The sequence below is a fragment of the Scyliorhinus canicula genome, chromosome 20, assembly GCF_902713615.1.
Source record: "Scyliorhinus canicula chromosome 20, sScyCan1.1, whole genome shotgun sequence".
Classification (NCBI taxonomy): Eukaryota; Metazoa; Chordata; class Chondrichthyes; order Carcharhiniformes; family Scyliorhinidae; genus Scyliorhinus; species Scyliorhinus canicula.
Genome location: NC_052165.1, coordinates 80,787,653 through 80,810,767, shown reverse-complemented (window position 1 = coordinate 80,810,767; position 23,115 = coordinate 80,787,653). Strand labels below are relative to the sequence as shown.

The 23,115-nt window shown below is 45.0% G+C and overlaps 1 protein-coding gene across 1 annotated transcript in view; it reads left to right on the top strand.

Moving 5' to 3' along the window:
* Positions 1–23,115, top strand: part of nup205 (nucleoporin 205) — a 133,744-nt gene that overhangs the window by 17,328 nt on the left and 93,301 nt on the right. Inside the window, exons 6-17 of the mRNA XM_038781018.1 lie at positions 785–1,013; positions 3,542–3,706; positions 7,140–7,315; positions 9,474–9,590; positions 11,827–11,964; positions 13,010–13,160; positions 15,687–15,892; positions 18,760–18,942; positions 19,404–19,454; positions 21,051–21,260; positions 21,397–21,496; positions 22,573–22,710. Of these exons, the coding sequence (XP_038636946.1) occupies positions 785–1,013; positions 3,542–3,706; positions 7,140–7,315; positions 9,474–9,590; positions 11,827–11,964; positions 13,010–13,160; positions 15,687–15,892; positions 18,760–18,942; positions 19,404–19,454; positions 21,051–21,260; positions 21,397–21,496; positions 22,573–22,710 (1,864 nt within the window). The remainder of the gene's footprint in view (positions 1–784; positions 1,014–3,541; positions 3,707–7,139; positions 7,316–9,473; positions 9,591–11,826; positions 11,965–13,009; positions 13,161–15,686; positions 15,893–18,759; positions 18,943–19,403; positions 19,455–21,050; positions 21,261–21,396; positions 21,497–22,572; positions 22,711–23,115) is intronic.

The following is a 23,115-nucleotide window of genomic DNA, read 5'->3' as shown; positions in this document are numbered from 1 at the left end:
TTGGAGTTCAGAGGAATGAGAGGTGATATGATTGAAACATTTAAGATTCTTAGAGGGTAAATGTTGGGAGGATGTTTCCTGTCATGGGAGAATGTAGGACCAGAGGACACAGTCGCGGAATGAGGGGGTGCTCATAGACGGATTTGAGGAAGATTTTCTTGTCTCAAAGAGTGGGGAGTCTTTGGAATTCTTTACCCCAGGAAGTTGTGGAGACTGATTCCTTGGGCATTTTCAAGACTGAGATCAATCGATTTTAATCACTGGGGGAATTAAGGGTTACGGAGAGATAATAATAAGACAGCTGTTTAGCCCACTGTGCTAAACCAGCCCCTAAGAAGGCAGGAATATCGATTTAGTGAGTGTTAGATCAGCCGTGATATTGAATGGGAGGCAGGCTCGAAGGGCTGAATGGCCAACACTTCCTCTTTCTTATGCTCTTATCTAAGAGGTGGTTATGGTGAGATTTGAGAGAGGTGTTCAAAATTATATGGGATTTTGATAGAGTAACCCCACCCCCAGGTTCAGGCCCAAATTCCTCTGTTCACTCGGCTTCTTCCCAGCCCACTGGTCTCCTGTATCCCAGAGGCAGAATCCATTTGAAGTTTGTACCAAAGAAATCTTTCAATTTGGGCACAAGGAATAGAAAGGAGCTCCCAAACCCACGTGGCAGGCTCTTTGTTGTTTTCCTACCTGGTTATGTTAGCTTATGGAGAAAGGAACAAAATGTATGTGATGTACTTCAAATCTTCCAGGACATGAAAATATCTCTCTGCTGATTATCTAGGTTTCAGATCTGATCAAGGAATGCCGCCAATCCCTTGCGGACTGCCTTTTCGCTTGGGCCTGCCAGACACCATTGAGCAAAGATGATACATTGTTTCTGATTTCCCACATGGAGTGTGTGACACTGGAGGCTGATGGCACTTTGGAGAATGTAAACCTGGCTCTTCTCATGGCACTACTCTATTGCTTTGATATCAGCTTTTTAGAGCATGTCACCGAGGATCGGGAAGGTATGAGAGCAACCAGTTAAACATCAGAAAGAAACGCTATTGCCAGTACTTGTTTTGAAATCTTTACGATGTCAGTTCTCTAGAGATATTGCCTCACAAGTTTTTTTTTGTATTTTCATTTGGTCTGATTGCTCAGTACGGTAATATGCCGATGAATAACAAATGGAAAACCTTTCTCTTTGTTTCTTTTGGTACTAGATTCATTGCCCAAGAGTTGGTCTTGAGTTTTTTAAACTATATTCCTATCACATAGAATCATAGAATTCCTACAGTGCTGAAGAAGGCCATTCGGCCCATCGAATCTACACTGACCCTTTGAAAGAGCACCTTACCTAGGCCCAACCTATCCTCAAAACCCAGTAACCCGACCTAAACTTTTTGGACACTCAGGGTCAATTTAGCATGACCAATCCACCTAACCTGCACATGTTTAAGTTATGTACAAATACAAGGTACTTGCTTCAGTACATTGTTTAAGATACTAACGACAAAACAAATTGATGTTCATGGTGGGTGTTAATTATGCTAACTTCTCAAAACAAGGAATCCCAATGATTTTCTGTTTGTAAGTTGAATATGGTCTTTTAGATACTCATTTCTTATTTCCATTTCAAAACCTCACTCAAAGTCCCAGAACATGGTAACAGGAGCATGCCATTGAGCCTATTTTGCCTGTTTCCTCATGCTGGTATCCAGAGAATCCTTATTGTGCAGACAAAGCCTATTTGGACCATTGAGTCTGCACTGACCCTCTGAAAGAGCACTATATCTAAGCTCACTCTTCCACCCCATCCCCGTAACCCTGTGCAGTGATCATGGCCAATCTACCTAACCTGCACATCTTTGGACTGTGGGAGGAAACAGGAGCACCCGGAGGAAACCCATGCAGACAAGGGGAGAATGTGTACACTCATAGAATCATAGAACTTACAGTGCAGAAGGAGGTCATTCACCGCATTGAGTCTGCACCGGCCCTTTGGAAAGAGCACCTCACTCAAGCCCACGCCTCCACCCCATGACCGCAACCCAGTCACCCTACCTAACATTTCTGGACACTAAGGGCAATTTATCATGGCCAATCCACCTAACCTGCACATCTTTGCACTGTGGGAGGAAACCGGAGCATCCGGAGGAAACCCACGCAGACACGGGGAGAAGGTGCAGACTCCACACAGTCATCCAAGGCCAGAATCAAACCTGGGTCCCTGGTGCTGTGAATGCTAACCACCGTGGGTACATCATGGGTGATCTGTACCTCAACATCAATCTAAATCAGCATTATCTATGTTCCTCCATATCATTCGATACCTTTCACAGAAAAAAAGAAATAAAAATGTAAGTATTCAGCTGGTTCGCAGCGGAACTTTAATAGTTCAGGCCATTGAGAGCAGTTCTGACTAAAGGTTGTTGAGTATTTCCAGCATTCTCTTTTTGTTATTTCTGATTTCCAGCATTTGCAGTATTGTGCTTTTGTTAAAAATATATACTGATGATAATTTTGAACATTTCATAATTAGATCCAACATCCAGTGACTGTCTCTGCTTTTAACTATCTCGGAGACTGGTGCTAGATCCTGGCTAGTTTGCGCAGTTGTCAGCTAAATTCCTGCAGTATCTGAATAATTCCCAGAAGATATCCTTAGTTTGCGCTGTGTGACGTGACTCCCTCCCTGGAGCCACAGCATTGGAGACAGCAAAGGTTTTCCTATTTTTATTGAGCTGCATTGGGGATATGATGCTGAATGTGGAGTGCTTACTTTTGCTTGTGTGTTGTCCTTCAAAATCAGAAATCGCTATCGAGCTAAAACCGGACAGGAATGCTGTCCGAAGTTCAGACTTTGTTGTGGGTAATTGAGTACAAACATACTCAAACCCTTCCGTGTGAAGGTCCAAGTATTAATTTAATACAGTTTCCTACTTCTTAACCTTGCTCCCTCATTGGCTAGATTTATGTTTCATTGATGGTGCAGGATTATGAGCCCCCAGGGCTTTGTGTGCTTAGCAACCGCAATTCACAGCCCCTTCTGTTGTAGTGTGATGAACTAGCGGATCGACAGGCAGGGTGAATAGTTACAGTTTAAGCAGTTCACAAGACTGGCTGGAGAATCTTTTAAAGCTGACTTTGCTCTGAATGTGTGGACCTGGTGTGGTGCCCAGATCACACATTCAGATTGCGTACCTTCATTGTCACCTCCTGCAGTGTGAGGTAGGCTGATGGAATTAGAAAGGTTGACTGGAGCAGTGAGGAACAAATAGAGCAGATTTCACTCATTACAGCGACACTCGCCGGAAACATGCATGTGAACAGAGAAGACGATGGGTTGGATCGCTTCTCTTGTTTGTTGCAATGCCTACTATGAAAGCTCAGGCATGAAAAATGGGCATTTCATTGTGTTTAATCAACAGTATCAAGGGCAGGTGTTGCACGGGAGATAGTCTATAAATAAAACTGAAAGGTCACTAATTACATTCTGAGGTGTGTTTTTCTCCCTATCTTTTTAAAAGGTTAAAATATTTTCTCTTACCAGAATTAATTCATCAGCTGCCGCTATTGACAGAAAGACAGTACGTGACTGCTATCCATTGCAAACTGCAGAACTCCCAGCCTTGGAAGCTAGCAGGCCTGCAGGCTGTGGTGCGATTGGCCTGGGCCTTGGCTCTGCGAGGGATCTCACAATTACCTGATACTACAGGTAAATCACCTTTTTGCTCTCCTCGGACCCCATATATTACTTGGGAAGGTTTTGTTGTTTTTATCGCTAATCTGCGAAAGCACATGTTGTGTTGACCTGCCAGTTCATTTGGAGTGAAAGTCACTCACCTCGCTCCAGAATAATAAGCATCAATTCCAGGAACCAATGGATTCAGAGTCTGCCTCACCCTCCTTGGTCAGAATCTGACTCCTAATCTTTCCTTCCTGTTGCTAATAACCTGATTTATACTTCCTTTCAAATGAAGTTTGTAATTGGTGCTTAACATACGAACCTAAGAAATAGGAATGGGATTAGCCCATTTGGCTCCTCGTATCTTGTTCTGCCATTCAATAGGATCATGACTGACTGTTGATGTCAAGTCCACTTTTCCAACCGATCTCTATGTTTCCTGATTCCCCTCGAGTAGTTTTAAAAGAAAATCTATTTCGGCTTTGAACATTCTTAACAGGGCATCCAGGACCCCCGGTGTAGAGAATTCTACAAGTACACAACCCTTTTAAGAATTTTTTCCCCAGCCTGTCGTAAAGAATTGACCTCTTATCCTTAGGCTATGCCCCCCCCTTCCCCCCATTAACTCTCTGGTCAGGGGAAAACAACCTCTCAGTATCAACCTGATGTGGAGATGTCGGCTTTGAACTGGGGTGAACACAGTAAGAAGTCTTACAACACCAGGTTAAAGTCCAACAGGTTTGTTTCAAATCACTAGCTTTCTGAGCACAGCTCCTTCCTTAGGCGAATGAAGAGGTGGGTTTCAGAAACATATATATAGACAAAGATGCAAGATGACACTTTGAATGCGAGTATTTGCAGGTAATTAAGTCTTTACAGACCCATAATGTGGAAATGCCGCATGTGGAGATGCTCGCATTCAAAGTATCATACCGCATCTTTGACCCCGTCCATACACATGTTTCTCGAACCCACCCCCACACCCACCCGAGGAAGGAGCAGCGTCCCGAAAGCCAGCGACCCGAAACAAACCTGTTGGACCTTAACCTGGTGTTGTAAGGGATGATGTAGAGATGTCGGCTTTGGACTGGGGTGAACACAGTAAAAGTCTGTGATGTTCTCCTTAACCAATAATGCAACTTCCCCCACCCATTTTGCACCCCCCTCTATCCTACCTGAAGCATCTAAATACTGAAATGTTTAGTTGCCAATCCTGTCCCTCTTTCAACCAAGTTTCTGTAACAGCACAACATCATCATAATTCCATGTACTAATCCAAGCTCCAATTTCATCTAAGTTCATTGATACAATACGGATTCACCAATGTGTATTGTTGGCTTCGGGAGGAGTAAAGATTGAATCTAGATGGAGTGCAATGGGCCTGATGGGATCTACCCCAGAACACTGAGGGAGGCAACAGAGGAAATTGCTGGAACCTTGACAGTAATCTTTGCATCCTCATTGGCTACAGATGAGTGGGGATTAGTTTGTCTGGTTGGCAATCAGTAGCTAGTGGTGTTCCTCAGGTGTCGGTGTTGGGCCCACAATTGTTCACAATTTACATAGATGATTTGGAGTTGGGGACCAAGGGCAATGTGTCCAAGTTTGCAGAAGACACTAAGATGAGTGGGAAAGCGAAAAGTGCAGAGGATACAGGAAGTCTGCAGAGGGATTTGGATAGGTTAAGTGAATGGGCTAGGGTCTGGCAGATGGAAGACAATGTTGACAAATGTGAGGTTACCATTTTGGTAGGAATAACAGCAAAAGGAATTATTATTTAAATGATAAAATATTAAACCATGCTGATGTGCAGAGAGACCTGGGTGTGCTAGTGCATGAGTCACAGAAAGTTTGTTTACAGGTGCAACAGGTGATTAAGAAGGCAAATGGAATTTTGTCCTTCATTGCTAGAGGGATGGAGTTTAAGACTAGGGAAGTTATGTTGCAATTGTATAAGGTGTTAGTGAGACCACACTTGGAGTATTGTGTTCAGTTTTGGTCTCCTTACCTGAGAACGGACGTACTGGCGCTGGAGGGTGTGCAGAGGAGATTCACGAGGTTAATCCCAGATCTGAAGGGGTTGGATTACAAGGAGAGGTTGAGTAGACTGGGACTGTACTCGTTGGAATTTAGAAGAACGTGGGGCGATCTTTTGGAAACATATAAAATTATGAAGTGAATAGATAGGATAGATACGGGTGAAAGCAGAACTAGTGGGCATAGCCTCAAAATAAGGGGAAGTAGATTTAGGACTGAGTTTAGGAGGAACTTCTTCACCCAAAGGGTTGTGAATCTATGGAATTCCTTGCCCAGTGAAGCAGTTTAGGCTCCTTCATTAAATGTTTTTAAGATAAAGATAGGTAGTGGGATCAGAGAATAGCTGGCAAGTTGGATACAGAACTGACTTGGGCTCAGAAGACAGAGGGTAGCAGTAGAAGGTGCTTTTCTGAATGGAAGGCTGTGACTAGCGGCGTTCCACAGGGATCAGTTCTGAGTCCTTTGTTGTTTGGGGTGTATATAAACGATTTGGAAGAAAATGTAGCTGGTCTGATTAGTAAGTTCGCAGACGACATAAAAACTGGTGGAGTTGCAGATAGTGAAGAGGATTGTCAGAGGATACAGCAGGATAGAAACTGGTTGGAGTCTTGGGGGAGAAATTACAGATGGGGTTTAATCTAGAAAAGCGGTCAAGAAAGCATACAGCATGCTGGCCTTCATCGGTCAGGGCATTAAATATAAAATTGGCAAGTCATGTTGCAGCTGTACAGGACCTTAGGTCAGCCTTATTTGGAATATTGTGTACAATTCTGGTCGCCACACTACCAGAAGGATGTGGATGCTTTGGAGAGGGTACAGAAGCGGTTTACTAGGATGTTGCCTGGTATGGAGGGCATTAGCTATGAGGAGAGGTTAGATAAACTCGGTCTGTTCTCACTGGAATATCGGACATTGAGAGGTGCCCTGATAGAGGTCTACAAGAGTGGCATGGGCAGAATAGATAGTCAGATGCTCTTTCCTATTGTAGGAGAGTAATGTACTCGGGGAAATAAGTTGAAAGTGCCTGGGGCAAAGTTTAGAACAGATGTGTGAGGCAAGTTTTTTTTACACAGAGCGTGGTAAATATATGGAACGCGCTGCCTGGGGAGGTGGTGGGAGCTGATACAATAGCGGCATTTAAGGGACATCTAGACAAATATTTGAATAGGGTGGAAATGGAAGGATACGGACTCCGTAAGCGCATATGGTTTAAGTATAGGCAGGTACCATGGTCGGCGCAAGCTGTTTTGTTCTTTGTTCAATATAACCATGAACTGCCTCAAACGTTGACATGGCTCTTGCTGGTCAGGAAAATTTCACTTGTCGATGAGAGTGCATTCTCTGACAGACAGTTGTTCAATTTCAGTTAAAAGGTTGAATCTGTGTGATCAGAATGTTTGACTGTATTCTGTTTTGTTAACTGCAGCATTAACAGAGTTCACAGAAGCCGATGAGTTGATTGCAAACATGGCCATTGGCCAGAATGCCTTCCTTTTCCTCACTGACGCTGTAGTGAGAGCTGAGGGTTTGCACCAAGATGAATTCTACATCCGCAGAATTCACAATCTAATCACAGACTTCTTGACACTCATGCCAATGAAGGTGAGTTGCAGATGTTTATTCAACTCGTGCACATCAGTGGCCTACTGTAACAGCTTGCAGCCACCGCAGACGGTGGGGAGCTGTGCCACTGGCCGGGGGGGGGGGCTTCGGCGAGTGCTGGGGGAACTTGTGGGTGTGGTCCGGGGTGGTGAGGGAGGGTCCTGGGGGGGCACTATCTGACAGGACTGGCCCGCGCGCGGCGGCGCCATGTTGTACGGCGCAACCACTACAGGTCGCGGCCACGGGCCCGGCCATTCTCAGGCTGTTTTTGGCCCAGGAGCCACGAGTTTTATCTGCCTCTGTTGCTACGCTTCACTGGTCCCGGAATCGGTGAGGTTTTGGCGCCGCTTTTTGCATCGTAGAACGCAACAGTTCCCACGCCAGCGTCGGCACTTAGCCGCAAAATCGGAGAATCCAGCCCATGTTCCTGCCTCACAACACTATCTTTTTCCTGATCCTCATTCACTATTAGCTTAACTCATGCACTTCTCAAGTCTGGCCCCATGCTTGCAAGCCACTGCAGAAGGAAACACATTCCCTGCCTGCACAATTTAATGTGTCCAGGCACTTTTTGAATGATGTAATGAAACACACTTGGATGAAACCCTGGTAGGTGAGGAACCACTGATTTTATTATTAATAATAATAATGGGTAATTGGGGTACTGACTGCTCATACTTGTGTCCCATGCAATTGGAGGTAACAGCAGGATAAACTTTGTTGTTTTGTTGCAGGTCATTACAAGTGAAAACCGTGTTTTTATTTTAAACTGCCTACTTCTGGAGATGGGTATTAGCGAACTGAGTAAATTTAATTCTAGAGTTGTACTGTCTGTGCTTGGAGCTGACAGTGCAGCGCCCTGTTCACAACACTGAGGGAGTGAAATCACACACAAATCTTTTCCTTGTGACTCCACATTGAGCCATTCGGTTGAAATAAATGGGAAGGTCAAATGAATTAAATTCTTAGCAGCTGATCTAACCCCCGGTAAATCCCTTTTTAAAATAACAAAGATAGCATTCAGTAACTACGGTGGAGTCAGTCATGACGATCACCAACAACTGATATATGTGTAACACAGGTATGCTCCCTCCTGCCAGCAACACTCCTTGATGATGGCTGTTCCACCTAGAAACACTCTACGTCAGTACTGTATTTTACTTGTTCAACTGAAGCACAGCTTATTTACATCAGGGCATTTTTCTGAGAAAAGCTGTTCAGCGAATTAAAGTTTGGAAGCAAATTGTGTAATGCTGGCATCGTCAAACATCGTAAACATAATATTGACCGGCACTTTCAGAAAATACGTGATTCATGCTCTTGGGGAAAGGTGAAGAGCTCGGAATGCATTTCAATGGCAGGAACACCCCCAGCTGATCTCACCCGCTCTGTCAGGGAGATGGAACAGAGGCACATGTCATAGGACCTGAAAGATGGTGAACTTCGCTGGGACTGGGAGGAAACTGGTGGAGATCTATAGTGGTCCTGACGTGCAAATCTGTCATCTGCCCGCGGCATGGGGCGAAAGACGAATCGAAACATCTAGGAGTTGGTTCCCTCTGATGTTTCCCTCCGGCTAGCTGGTGCAGTTTTGTCTCGTAAAGTAAATAATTTGAGGTCTTGGGGTCGAGACATTCTCAACCTATTCTCAAAACTTTAAATGGGTAAGACACCTGACTCACTGGCTTGGAACTAGGCATGGAATATAGTTTTGCCAAACAGAACTTGCTTTTAAACTTCACAAGAGTAGGAACAGACTGGATGGTAGGTAGTTGTTCCTTTATGAATGTGCATTGCTGGCTAATGTGGCGGGCGTTGAATCTCTGCACACATGGAGAGTAGGGCCAGTACTTGATTTGGAGTTGAGATAGTATCCTATAAATGGTGAGTAATTTGGCATTCAACGTGTGACCTGAACTGACTGAGGGGGGTTAGAAAAGAACTTTGATGTTTTTTCCCCCCTGCTTTTTGTGTCCTTGGCTGTTGTTCTGCTGTGTTTGTCTCACCCAGAAAGATTATGTGGGAAGCCTTGCTGGAGCAGCTGGTCTTTTCCTTCCCTTCAGTTTTGTATGGTGGGAAAATGAGTTTAAAAGAGGTATCACCAGTGGGATTGCTCTGATCTTCCTTTCCCTTTACAATCTTGCCTTTTGTCTAACAGGTTAAACAACTGAGGAACCGTGCAGATGAGGATGCCCGAATCATCCACATGAGCCTGCAGATGGGCACCGAGCCTCCTTCCACATTGCGCCGTGACCTTGAGCATCTGATGATGCTGGTAAGATGAAAGACTCATCCACACTTGAACTTTGAATGAACAGGCACGAAATTTGTACTGGACAGTGATTGGACAGCAACCATATGTATTTCTCTGGCATCTTTAATGTAGCAAAACAAGGCGCTTCTCAGCAGTCGTATCAAAGCTTTTTTAAAATAAATTTAGAATACCCAATTTCTTTAATTATTTAATTTAGCGTGGCCAATCCCTGTACCCGGCACATCTTTGGGTCGTAGAGGTGAAACCCACGCAGACACTGGGGCAATGTGCAAACTCCTCACACACAGTGACGGGGTCGGGATTGAACCCAGGTCCTCAGCTCTGTAGGCAGCAGTGCTAACCACTGCGCCGCGTGCCACCCTGTTTTATCAAAGTTTGACCCAAGGAGACTGGGTGACCGCTTTAGCGGAACACGGCAAGCATGACCCCAACCTTCCTGTTGTGTGCCATTTTAACTCTGCTTCTTGTTCTCTTGTCCACATGTCCCTCTTGGCCTGTTGCAATGTTCCATTGAAGCCCAACGCAAGCTAGAAAAGGAACACCTCATCGTCTGATTAGACACGTTACAGCCCTCAGGACTCAACATCTAGTTGAGCAACTTTAGACAGTGATCTTTCGCCTCCATCTTAAACAACATTTTTATATATCCCATACATTTATTGTTTCAGTGCAAAAGCCCTCCCTTCCCCCTCCTCCTCCTCCCCGCTGCCGTCTCTTGTTCTTAAAGTTGCAACGTCTTGTTGCAATCTCTCCCAGCTGCAATTTAATTCAATATCAACACATTTCCCCCTCTCTTTTACTTCTGAGTGAGTTAGGGTCGAAACATTAACTCCGTTTTCTCCCCTTACAGGTGCTGCCAGACCTGCTGGCCATATTAAGATGGGTGACCAAAACATTTGGTCACAGAGGCAGATTTTAAGGAGTGTCTTAAAGAAGGAGAGAGGTAGAGAACCAGAGAGATACAGGGGGGGAATTCAGAGCTTAGGGTCCAGACAGCTAAAGGTACAAGTGTGTATGCACTGTGAGACTGGACAGTTACAGTAAAGGTGAACTGCTCAGTCACTGAATAGGTCTCAAAGAAGTATTTCTCCTTTGCATCGTGTATAAACGAATCATATAAACCCATTCTTTAGACTTGGCAAAAGGATGTTGAGGTCCCAATTTTTGTGATCATAGACTGGCCAGCTATTATTTGTTGCATCAAAGATTTTAGCTATGTAATCGCTGACACTGATTAAGAGGCACGCTGATTCCATCCCCATAATATGCTGAATTAGCTGATGTCATAGGCATTGACTGGGACTTTGGTGTGAACTACGACTTGCCTGCATGGCCTTGCTAAGGAGGACAGAGCCAGCCAGGATTTCTGTTCCTGATTCGCTATTCAGTGGCCGCTTTCGGGAAAGTGCATGTGTGGACATGTTAAGAAGGACTCATGTTCGACTCTGTTGCTATCCCTCCTCTCCCCCGCCTCTCTGGCGGCTCACTCATCCATTGACAGCCCGAGTAGCCTCACAGTGAGCATCGGGGTGAAAAATGTGAGCCGATGATGAAGGAGTTTTGGGGATAAACAGTTAGCATGTTTTAACTAGTTCCATCAGACAATTCTTGCTGTATTTACAGGTGTGTGTATGTGCTGGGAACAGAAGTAGGTTGTGATGCCTAGCGTCCAATAGCCCTCTGGAAGAAACATGGGTTGCAAATACAATTGCAGCTTGAGGAGGGAAGGGAAGTTTGTGGGAAGAGAAATAGAGAGTTTTTAATACAGTTATAACTTATACACACTTGAAGCTAAAACAATTCTCACCATTTAATTTTCACTGTTAACCAAATCTTGAATATCAATTGCAGAGAATTCCCCAGACTTGCAATTCAGAATTTGCAACTTTTAATGGTGAATAGCTATGACCATTTAGCCAGTTGTGTACGTATATCAGCACAACACTTAGGCTCCTGTTACTTGGATAGATCACTGAGGGCCTCCAGTGGCAGAAAACAAGTTGTGCTTCATGTGAACAGATAGCAGGAAATTGCTCACGGTCCAGCATATTTGCCAGCCATTCAATCCAAGTGCACTAATGACATGTATTATGTAGGTTCACCAAGTAGCTGGCTCATGCCAGTGGATTTGATGCTGTGATGATTTATTTGGCACTTTATCACATTTCATCATCTTAAATTTCTTCACAAATAAATTACTTGAGAGATGACCGTGCTGTCTTTCCTCTTCTGGCAGATTGGAGAGTTGTATCAGAAGGATCCTTTCAAACTCGAGCTCGCCCTTGAATATTGGTGTCCATCAGAACCAGTTCAAAGTACAACCATGACGGGTTCCTTCACTGGTTTGACCCGCCATAGGCCACCGCAACGGCAGGTATGTCTCCAGCTATAACAGCCAAGCTGCACAACTGAGATCAGTGGATCTTTGTGTGGTAGCAAGGGATATTGATCATTGATGAATAATGTTGCAGGACAAATGAGCCATGACCTACCAAAATGGCAGAACATGCTAGAGCGGCTCAGTTCCGATGTACTCCACTGATTTCATTAATGTAGTCAGCATTTTTGAGACTGACCGAGTGGTAATCTTTTTTTTTAAATTAAAGAATACCCAATTCTTTTTTTCCAATTAAGGGCCAATTTAGCATGTCCAATCCACCTACCCTGCACATCTTATTGGGTTGTTGGGTGAGACCCACGCAGACATGGGGAGAATGTGCAAACTCCCCACGGACAGTGACCTGGGGTCACTCCTCGTCCCTATGAGGCATCAATGCTATCTAGTGCGCAATCATGCCACCCTTCCAGTGGTAATCTCACTAGACTAGTAATCCACAGGTCCAGCCTAATGCTCTGGGGATACAGGTTCAAATCCCACCATGGCAGCTGATGGAATTTAATTTATATTCGTAAACTTGTGAATTGAGAGCTTGTCTTCACAATGGTGACCATGAAATCATCATTGATTGTTGTAAAAATGCAATTGGTTCACTAATGTCCTTTAGGGAAGGAAATCTGCCCTCCTTACATGATCTGTCCTCCATGTGACTCCAGATCCACAGCAATGTGGTTGACTCTCAAATGCCCTCTGAAATGGCCCAGCAAACCACTCAGTTTAAGAACAATTAAGGTTGGGTAACAAATGCGGACCTTCCGAGCAACACCCACATCCCGTGAAAAAATAATTTGCTTTTTTTATTTATTGTATCTCCATAATTTGGGCATGATCAGATTTGTGCCTGTTGTTGCACCCACAGCTTTCAACCTGTTAGTTCAAATATATTTAAGTTCTGAAATTGACAAAAATCTTTTAAGTCACAGAAGAAAATGAACTCTTGTCACATTTTTCGAACTTACTGGCCAGCACACAGCTTGTCCTGCCAGGCAAAACAAATCTTCTCTTGCTTTTTGTCTCACAGGTTGTCCTGTCTAAGTTTGTGAGGCAGATGGGAGACATGCTGCCTCCATCTCTGTACCTGCCCTATCTTAAGATGCTGCGTGGACTGGCCAATGGGCCACACTGTGCACACTACTGCTTCAGCCTGCTCAAAGTAAACGGCAGCAGTCATGGTAAGTTTTCTCCGTGCAAATTGGAGCCCTTTTGCTGCTCAGTTTTGCATCGCAGGAGCTCTGTTCTTGGGAGAACGCATGAAAACACATTAGAAATGTTCTAGACATAGGGCAGCACATGGCACAGTGGTTAGCACTGCCTACGGCGCTCAGGACCCAGGTTCAAATCCCGGCCCTGGGTCACTATCCGTGTGGAGTTTACATATTCTTCCCATGTCTGCATGGGTTTCATCCCCACAACCCAAAGATGTGCAAGTTAGGTGGATTGGTAATGCTAAATTGCCCCTTAATTGGAGAAAAAAAAAATAATTGCATACTCTGAATTTAAAAAAAAAAAAGAAATGTTCTAGACATTCAGAATTGAGGAACTGTGGGACCTGAAAATGAAGGATGTCCACATCCTATTGGATAAAAGTGCTGTCCAATGTTGCACTATTTTATACAGATAGGGAAGGTTTAGGCTTGAACCCTGACCTGTGCTGAATTCGTTGGTGTCAGTTTTGTAGCAGTTGGCTTCAGTGTTTCCAAGGATAGAGAAATCAGTTGGCATTTCCCCTAACTACAGGCATAGACTCTTAGAATTCAAAAACTTAAGCTTATACCCAATGGCACATTAGGACTCCTTTTGCAGTAAATTTGGATCAGTTTCTTGGGTAGCAGGGTGGGAGAGTGGTCAGCACTGCTGCCTCGCAACACCAGGGACCCGGGTTCAATTCCGACTTTGGGTGACTGCTTGGAATTTGCACGTTCTCTGTGGGTTTCCTCCAGGTGCTCCGGTTTCCTCCCGCCATCCAAAGATGTGCAGGTTAGGTGGATTGGCTGTGCTAAAATTGTCCCTTAGTGCCCAGGGATGTACAGGTTAGGTGGGGTTGTGGGGAGTGGGCCTCTTTTTTTTTTTCAGAGGTTTGGTGCAGACTTGACGGGTTGAATGGCCTCCTTCGGCATTGTAGAGATTCTACTTATGGGGCCATTTGGTCCATCATACTTGTGTGCTAGCTCTTTGAAAGAACTATCCAATTAGTCCCACTCCCTTAATGTTTTTTCATAGACGCTGAAAATGTTTTCCACTTCAAGTATTTGTCCAATTTCCTTTTCAACGTTATTATTGGAGCTGCTCCCATCACCCTTTTAGGCAGGGCATCCCAGGTCCCTCTTGGTATCATATCAAATATTGCCTTGCCTTGTTGCTCACTTCGAGTGGCACACATGTAAAATAATTGGCAAAAGAGCTAGAGGGAAGATGAGGACAAATAATAGGAATATTCCTCACCTGAGAAAGGAGCAGTGCTCCGAAAGCTCGTGTTTGAAACAAACCTGTTGAACTTTAACCTGGTGTTGTAAGACTTCTTACCTTAAATGAAGGTGGAACGAATTCAGTTGGACCTTTCAGAAGGCCACGTTTTGAGTCCTAATTTACAGGGTTATGGAAAGCAAACTGAGATTTGGGACTGAATTGGACAGCGGGTGTTCCAAAAGCTGCATAAAGTGCTGAACGACCTTCTATGCTCTGAATTAATGGACATTTATTGACTTGATGTTGTCTCTTAGTTTAAATGATATGGCATCTCCTTCCCATTGTCAGTAATTTTCTACCCTCACTATTTAGTAATAGAGATTCACTCAGTTCTGACTGAAATCCTTCCAAAATATATACACCTTTCATCACTATACTTCTTGCAATTGGCCAGTTAAATTCCAGCCATAATAATTGATACCTATAAAGGGAACCCCTTACATACAGTTCCGTCAAAGGCAAAATACTGTGAATGCTGGAAATACTCAGGCCTGGCAGTGTTGGTGGAGAGAGAAACAGAGTTAACGTTTCAGGTTATTGACCTCTGATCAGAATTGAGAGTGATTGAGATGCAATATGTTTCAAACAAGTTCAAGAAAGAACATCAGGAAAGCTCTGTGATAGAGTGGAAGGCCAGGCTGAATTAATGACAAAAGTGATGATAGTGCAGAGAAAATGGGGATGGTAATGAAACGAGGGATGGGCCTAGATTAGAAGGTGTGAAAAAGCAACTGCACAATATTTATCAATAGAGGGACTGTCTGTGATTATCCAAAATTGTTTAAATCAGTTTTGAGTCCAGCAGCATGTAAAGTGCTCAATCGAAAGATGGGGTACTGTTTCCTGAGTTTCGTTGGAACTGTGTAGGAAACCAAGGACAGAGCGATCCTGGCAAGATTCAGGTGGAGAATTAAAATGATAGGCGACTGGAATCTCCAGGTCATCCTTGCAGACTGAATGAAGGGCTTCCACAAAGCAAGCTCTCGACCTATGTTGAGTCTGTCTCGTTCTCTCTCCATTCCCCCTCCTCATCCACCCCTTTGTGGAACCGATAATGTTATGAGCAACAAATTTAGCGTATGGGCTTGCAAGAATTACAAGTAAATGGCTGTTTTGCTTGAATAGTGTTTGGAGCCTGTGGAACTACATCCCAACAGTTGTTGGAAAGAGTTGGAACTGGAGTGGTATTTGTGAGGTAATTGAAATCATGTGTTCATTCTTGTTCCTTGCAGTGGAGAACATCCAGGTGGTCGGAGGCAACCCAGTGTCCTGGGAACATTTTTTCCACTCACTGATGCTGTACCACGAACACTTAAGGAGAGACATGCCGAGCACAGACACCATTCAGTACAGGCACATGCCTTTGAGGGGCATAACACAGCGCGAGATGGATGGCCTCATCGCCTTCCTTGAACTTACAGGCACCATCATCAAATGGGTAATGTGTAATGTACTTGACATCTCTCCACAAATCCAGCACTGAGAGCACTTTCGGTATAGCAATGAAATCCATGTTCTCTGCAGTAGAGCTGTTATCATAGAGTCCCTGCAGTGCAGAAGGAGGCCATTCAGCCCATCGAGTGCATCGACCCTCCAGAAGAGTACCCTACCTAGGCCTATTCCCCTGCCCTATCCCCATCTAACCGTTGACCAATCCACTTAACCTGCATATCTTTGGACTCTGGGAGGAAACTGGAGCACCCGAAGGAAACCCACACAGACACTGGGAGTATGTGCAGAGTCGGTCACTCAAGGTTGGGATCAAACCTAAGTCCCTGGCACTGTGAGGCAGAAGTGCTAACCAGTATGCCACCGTGCCGCCAACCATCTCCAATAGTGTGATTCGAACCAGTACCCTGGAGCTGTGCGGAGTCTGCAGGTTCTCCCTGTGTCTGCGTGGGTTTCCTCCGGGTGCTCCGGTTTCCTCCCACAGTCCAAAGATGCGCAGGTTAGGTGGTTTGGCATGATAAATTGCCCTTCGTGTCCAAAAAAGGTTGGGTGGTGTTACTGGGTTACGGTGTGGGCTTGGGTAGGGTGCTCTTTCCGAGGGCCGGTGCAGACTCGATGGGCCGAATGGCCTCCTTCTGCACTGTAAATTTTTTGATTCTATTACCCTGTGTCTCGGGATTACTAGTCCAGCGACAATACCACTAGACTACCACCTCAGTAATTTTGGACCATTATTTTCCTCCATGTATCACACTTCATCAACTGAGCCCTCCACTTCATGAACCATGTCTAACTGCTAAATACGGACCTGGGTGACGGTCAACTACCTCAGCACAGAATGGGCTCAGCATCCCAATGAAGGAACTGATCAAGCCAATTTAAGAGCTTGACCATTTCTCAAACAGTGTTTACACACTTCCGTGCTGAACCATCCCTAACATCATGTAAGGAAAAGCCATTTTGGTGCTTTGTTAATGCACTGGCACAAGAAAATGAAAATCTGTGAAAATTTCTGAGCTAATTTTTGTTATTCCCAATTCTCTCGCTGTTTTCTCCTCTGGAATTTTTTTTCCTTTCCTATGAGTGTACCTAATTTTCTTTGTGCTTGTTTAGAGGAAAGCATACATCGGGCTGATTCTCCACTGTCAGGATTGTCCGTTGTGTCGGCAGCCCAGGGGTTTCCCGACGGCGTGGGGTTGCCTCACAATGGGAAACACTTGGCAGGCTGGCGAGACAGAGAATCACGTCCATAGTGTTTCTGTATTCAGTTCTGCTTCTGGATACCACTGTCAGCCCTGGTAATGAGGCGCAACATTGTTCAAAAATTGAAACCCACTTTGTGGCTTAGTTTGTAGCGAATTGAGGCTCCAAAGTTAAAATGATATCTCAGTCAGTCATTGGATTAGTTCATCAGTGTGCCCAGCAGTGTGGTGGTACACCCATGGCACTTGTGGGGCCCAAATTGCATCCAAAGCTGCCAAGATTTCATACCAGATAAAAGCAAATTACTTCGGATGCTGTAGAAAATCTCAGCAGGTCTGGCAGCATCTGTAGGGGGAGAACGTTTTGAGTCCAGATGACCCTTTGTCAAATCTTCGATAAACATTTTCTCTCCCTACAGATGCTGCCAAACCTGCTGAGACTTTCCAGCATTTTTTCTTTTGGTTTAAGAATTCATACCTATTGACTTTGCTTTGCTTTCGATAATTGAGGTGGATAATGTTAGTGTTTGCTGAAGCCACAGGGCAAAAAATGTATTACGCCTGATAAAATCTGACTGACTTTAAAATTGTGTGTTATTGAATGAAACTTTGTTATTACAGTGCATGGAACAGATTAGGAAAACATCTGTACAAGCTCCCAGAGGATAAAGATGCCACCTGGTGTATTACTAATCCATGCCAGCCAAGCAGGATATCTTCTCTATGTTGTGTTAGCTTGTCTAAGCTGTGGGTAGCAGCTGAAGTTCTCTTAGCTCTCATTTTGCACTGAAGAAAGGCATTCGCCCACTGTGCCTTTGAAAGAACTCTCCATAGTCCCACAGCCCTGCTCTTTCTGCATAACCCTCCTAGTCATTCCTTTTCAAGTTTTACCAAATTCCCCGTTGAAAGTTATTGCTCATGCAGTGCTGGCTATTTACCTGCTCTTGATCTGATATCAAAGTCGCTAAATAGAAAATGGACTGTTTAGAATAGAACATACAGTGCAGAAGGAGGCCATTCAGCCTATCGAGTCTGCACCGACCCACTTAAGCCCTCACTTCCACCCTATCCTCGGAACCCAATAAACCCGCCTACCCTTATTGGACACTAAGGGCCATTTAGCAGGGCAAATCAACGTACGCTGCACATCTTTGGACTGTGGGAGGAAACCGGAGCACCCGGAGAAAACCGACGCAGACACGGGGGGAACGTGCAGACTCCACACAGACAGTGAGCAGGGAATCGAACCTGGGACCCTGGCGCTGTGAAGCCACAGTGCTATTCACTTGTGCTACTGTGCTGCCCTCCTGTTACTTAAGTACTTGTACCAGTGGCACCCAGGCTTGATTTCTGCTTTGCTGAGCTAACTGGTCTCCATCAGAACAGAATTCGGGGAACTATAAGTGGCCTCAGCACCACTGGCTTGATGTAAATTCTGTGGTGTGTGTGTGTCCATGTGTTGAGTGAGATTGGCATCAGGCTTGGCTGCAAATCTCTCCAGTTATACAGACAGTCAAAACGTGTCTTCCACCTGATAAATGGCCATGGGGATGACTTGTAATGCAGTAAAACACCAGCACTTTCATGATGGGGGAAAGAGCATCCAGAGTAGAGGAACCTTCAAGTGCTTACGTTGCCTTATTGTATCTTCCAGAGTGAGAATGCCCGCCTGGCTTTGTGTGAGCATCCACAGTGGACACCTGTTGTGGTTATGTTGGGCTTGATCCAATGCAGCATCCCACCTGTACTAAAAGCTGAAATATTGAAGACACTGGCAGCATTTGGCAAATCACCTGAGATTGCTGCTTCCCTTTGGCAGTCACTGGAGTATACCCAGGTAGGTAGCAGAAAACGTAGTTGTTAAATTTGGCAAGATGTGATGTTGTATAGAGCGACAGTAATAGAATAAATATTCTGTAAAGATCGTCACGGACCAGTGACTCCAGTGGTAACTGAAGACCCAGTGGGGACAGGATTGAATTCTGCCATGCAATCTGCTGGCCATACAGCCTTTTCACTTTCAGTGTCTGTTCTTGGACCTGAGATGTACTTACTGCAGGGCCTTGAGATAAAAGCTCGATAGAGCAGTGATGTGAGAGATTCAACACTGAAGAGGTGGGGAACCTGGCTTAGAACCATTTTATCAGCTGGGACTCTGGATTGGTTTCTCCCTTCTCATGTCCCTTGTACTTTGCGGCATTAATTACGTGCATCCTAACTTTATTTCCTCACAATTCCTGTTCGCCACATCTCAACATGCAACAATATATTCTCAACAATGTTACTTTGATCTTTCAGATGTTGCAGACTGTTCGAACCCCAAGTCAAAGACAAGATACTGGGATTGAGGTATGCATCTACGAAATAATAAAGCTGGATAACGAGGCAGCTCAAGCTTACTGCACTGCCACTTACATGCAACCAATATTTCTCTGATTTTCCCCATTCCCCGTAGTCCGAAATTCATTGCTTCACACTCATGCCAACAGTGCGGGAGTAGCTGCAATGAGGGTTGCAGTTACCAGCAAGAGGGTGGAGTGGGATAGCATGGTAGCACAAGTGGGTAGCGCTGTTGCTTCAGAGCACCAGGGTCCCAGGTTCGATTCCCTGCTGGGTCACTGTCTGTGCGGAGTCTGTACGTTCTCCCTGTGTCTGCGTGGGTTTCCTCCGGGTGCTCCCCAAGTCCCAAAAGACGTGCTTGTGCGTGAATTGGACATTCTGAAATTTCCCTCTGTGTATCTAAACAGGCGCCGGAGTGTGGCAACGAGGGAATTTTCACAGTAACTTCATTGCAGTGTTAATGTAAACCTACTTGTGACAATAACAGATCATTAAAGAGAAGGGAGGTTTTCTGCAGAGGGGAATTAAATCAATAATAACTCTAACTAATTATGTTCTCCTTCCATAAATGAATAAAGAAAGGAATCACCCGTTAGCTCCCTAACATACATTGTCTACCGGTCGGCAAATGCCTCCAATTTAAATTCTCATCCTTGCATGGTTGTGCCCCTCCCTATCTACGAAACCTTCTCTAGTCCTATGTTTGCCTAGAACTCTGTTCCTTTGACTGTCCCTTTGTGCAATCTCCCACACTATTATGGAAATATGAAACATACTCTGGAATGTTCACCCGAAAGCCCCTTGACTTGGCTTTTCTCAATTAAGGCCCTCCTTAAAATCAGCTACTTTGATCATGGTTCTCGTCACCCCATCTCATGGATTCTTCCGAATCATCGGACGAGCATCATAGAACTCCTACAGTGCAGAAGGAGGCCATTTGACCCATCGAGTCTGCACCGGCCCTTGGAAAGAGCACCCTACCTAAGGCCAGACCTATCCCAGTAACCCCACCCAAACGTTTTGGATACGAAGGGCAATTTAGCACGGTTAATCCACCTAACCTGCACATCTTTGGACTGTGGAAGGATACCAGAGCGCCCAGAGGAAACCCACGCAGGCACAGGGAGAAGGTGCAGACTCCGCACAGACAATCACCCAAGGTCGGAATTGGACCCGGGTCCCTGGCGCTGTGAGACAGCAGTGCTAACCACTATGCCCCCGTGCTGCCCATGTGGCTGTGGCTCATGTCTCTCTTCGTCGGACTGTGCCTTGGTATATTTTTCTATGATAATAATAATGATAAAGACATTGCTACCCCAAATGCAAGTTTTTGTTTTTGCCGCATAATTGAATAAAAGAACGTTGTGGGGGAGAGGCGAAATTCATTTTTGCGAGTGAGTTGTCTGAAAGATAGTGGTCCCTTTTCAACAGAAACCTTCAACAGGAAATTGGATATATTCTTGAAAATGAGAAAGTTACAAGGTTATGAGGAAAATGAAGGGGGCGTGAGAATAATTCAATAGCTCTTTCAGGCAGAAGGAGGCAAATGATTTTGCTATGATTTGGGGGTTTAGTTTCAGATTGTCACATTCCTTATTTCCTCAGGTGGAATTGAATGAAATTGAATCTCGCAGCGAAGAGTATCCGCTCACCAGAGCATTTTGCTGTCTGATCAGTACATTGGTAGAAAGTTCTTTCCCCACGAACCTTGGGGCAGGCCTCCGTCCGCCAGGATTTGATCCTTATCTCCAGTTCCTCAGGGACTCCGTTTTTCTTCGCTTTCCGACCAGAGCATACAGGAGAGCTGCAGAAAAGGTGAGAAGTAGCCTGGGTCCTTTTAGAAGGATATCTCATTTTATGCATGTTTTTTCTCCCATTGATCTACGTATTGCTGCACTGCAAACCTGAACTTTGGGCGATGCTAATTCTTCATATGTATAATATTTAACAGTGGGAGGTGGCGGAAGTTGTGCTTGAGGTTTTCCACAAACTTCTGCGAGATTATGAACCCCGGCCAGAAGATTTTACGGACCAAATGGTGGAGCTTCAAGGTAAGTGGCGAGCAGCAGCTCAGACTTGGAGAACTTTTATGCTTTTGTTTGTTCTATGTCAGTTTTTCCTAAAGCCTGTTAGAAGTAATATTTGAATTGTAAATCCAGCCTCATCTGCCCTTCTGTCAATTTTAACCTAGTTAAGATGAGGGGATGGAACCTTTCACTTGTAATCAGTGTCCAGAATCCACGGGTCTTCAGTGACGGTCTGTGGCTCCACTCTCTTAAAAGAACAGTTTCCCTCGATGTGACCTAGGGCTGGATTCTCCCGCGCCCCCACCCACGTGTTTCTCGGTGGTGCGTCATTCGCTGGCAGCAGAGTTCTACATTCCCGCCATTCTGTGCGAAGGATGGTAATTGCAGCTTCTGTTGAAAATTTCAGACTCTTTGCTTTGACCATAGTTGGCTCAAATACACCAGCTTGCTTGCTGGGCCTTGGTTTTCCATTTATTAACCCATTGACGAGGGTGCGCTGCCAGCGGGAAAAGTGAATCGTAATGGCCATTTTGGGTGTCAGCCTGTGGTGTTTTTGCATAAGTGCCAACTCATACCAGTTAGTGCTGAATCCGGTATAGCTTATTTGGAGTTCCACTCACACTGCAAGCTGGTTGGCACGGGCGAACCCTGTTTTGTATAGGACCAGTAGGCAGAACAAAGCTTTCATCCCATCTGTCCAGGCTGACTTGAAGCCACCACCAAGTGAATGAAAGCTGAATGGATCCAGCCGTTATAGGTGCTTAGTGAAGTCTCCTTCGAAAATGAATGGTCGATGCCTAACCCAACTATTCGAGGCATCCTGCAAATCCTCCTTCCAGTCATGTGAATGGGCAATATCTATCTCAGCCTCTAAAGCCACCCAGTCAAACCTCCCCTTGGGCAGATGCAGGATGGAGTGTAATGTGATTTGGTGGATCCAAATTAAACTATTTAACTATTTAAGCAACCTGAGAATTAGGTAGACGCATCTTTAAGTCCATTTTGAGGTAGCATTGTCCATTTACTCTACAACTACACAATATCTAACCCCAAAAGTCATGGTTCACTGTTGAAATTAATTACTCTGCTTCGATTTCTAGGCGAGCTGGTGGCTGCATACAAATCTCCAGGCTACAACCTGATGTTTCACTTGCTGAATGACTCTCCAATGCTGGGTCTTTGTCTGAGCCTCTTGGAAGAAGGTGTTAAACTACTGGACACTTACGCACCATTCCCTGGTAGGCAAAGAGAAATATCTGCTGTGCTTGCTCAATGGTGAGTGAGCTGCGGCATTGATGTATTATCAAGAGTGCTCTTTGTAGCCTTTTCTCTAGCTCACCGTTTCCCAAAATCTCAAAACTATTGGGGTGGCACATTGGTAGCGCACTGCCTCACAGCGCCAGGGACTCGGGTTCCAGCCTTGGGTGACTGTCTGTGTGGAGTTTGTACGTTCTCCCTTTGTCTGTGTGGGTTGCCTCCTTTGCCCTGGTTTTCTCCCACAGTCCAAAGATGTGCAGGTTAGGTTGATCGGCCATGAACAATGCACAGGCTGACGGGGCTAGGGTGAGGGAGTGGGCCTAGGTCGGTTGCTCTTTCAGAGAGCTGGTGCAGACTCGATGGGCTGAATGCCCTCCTGCGCTGCA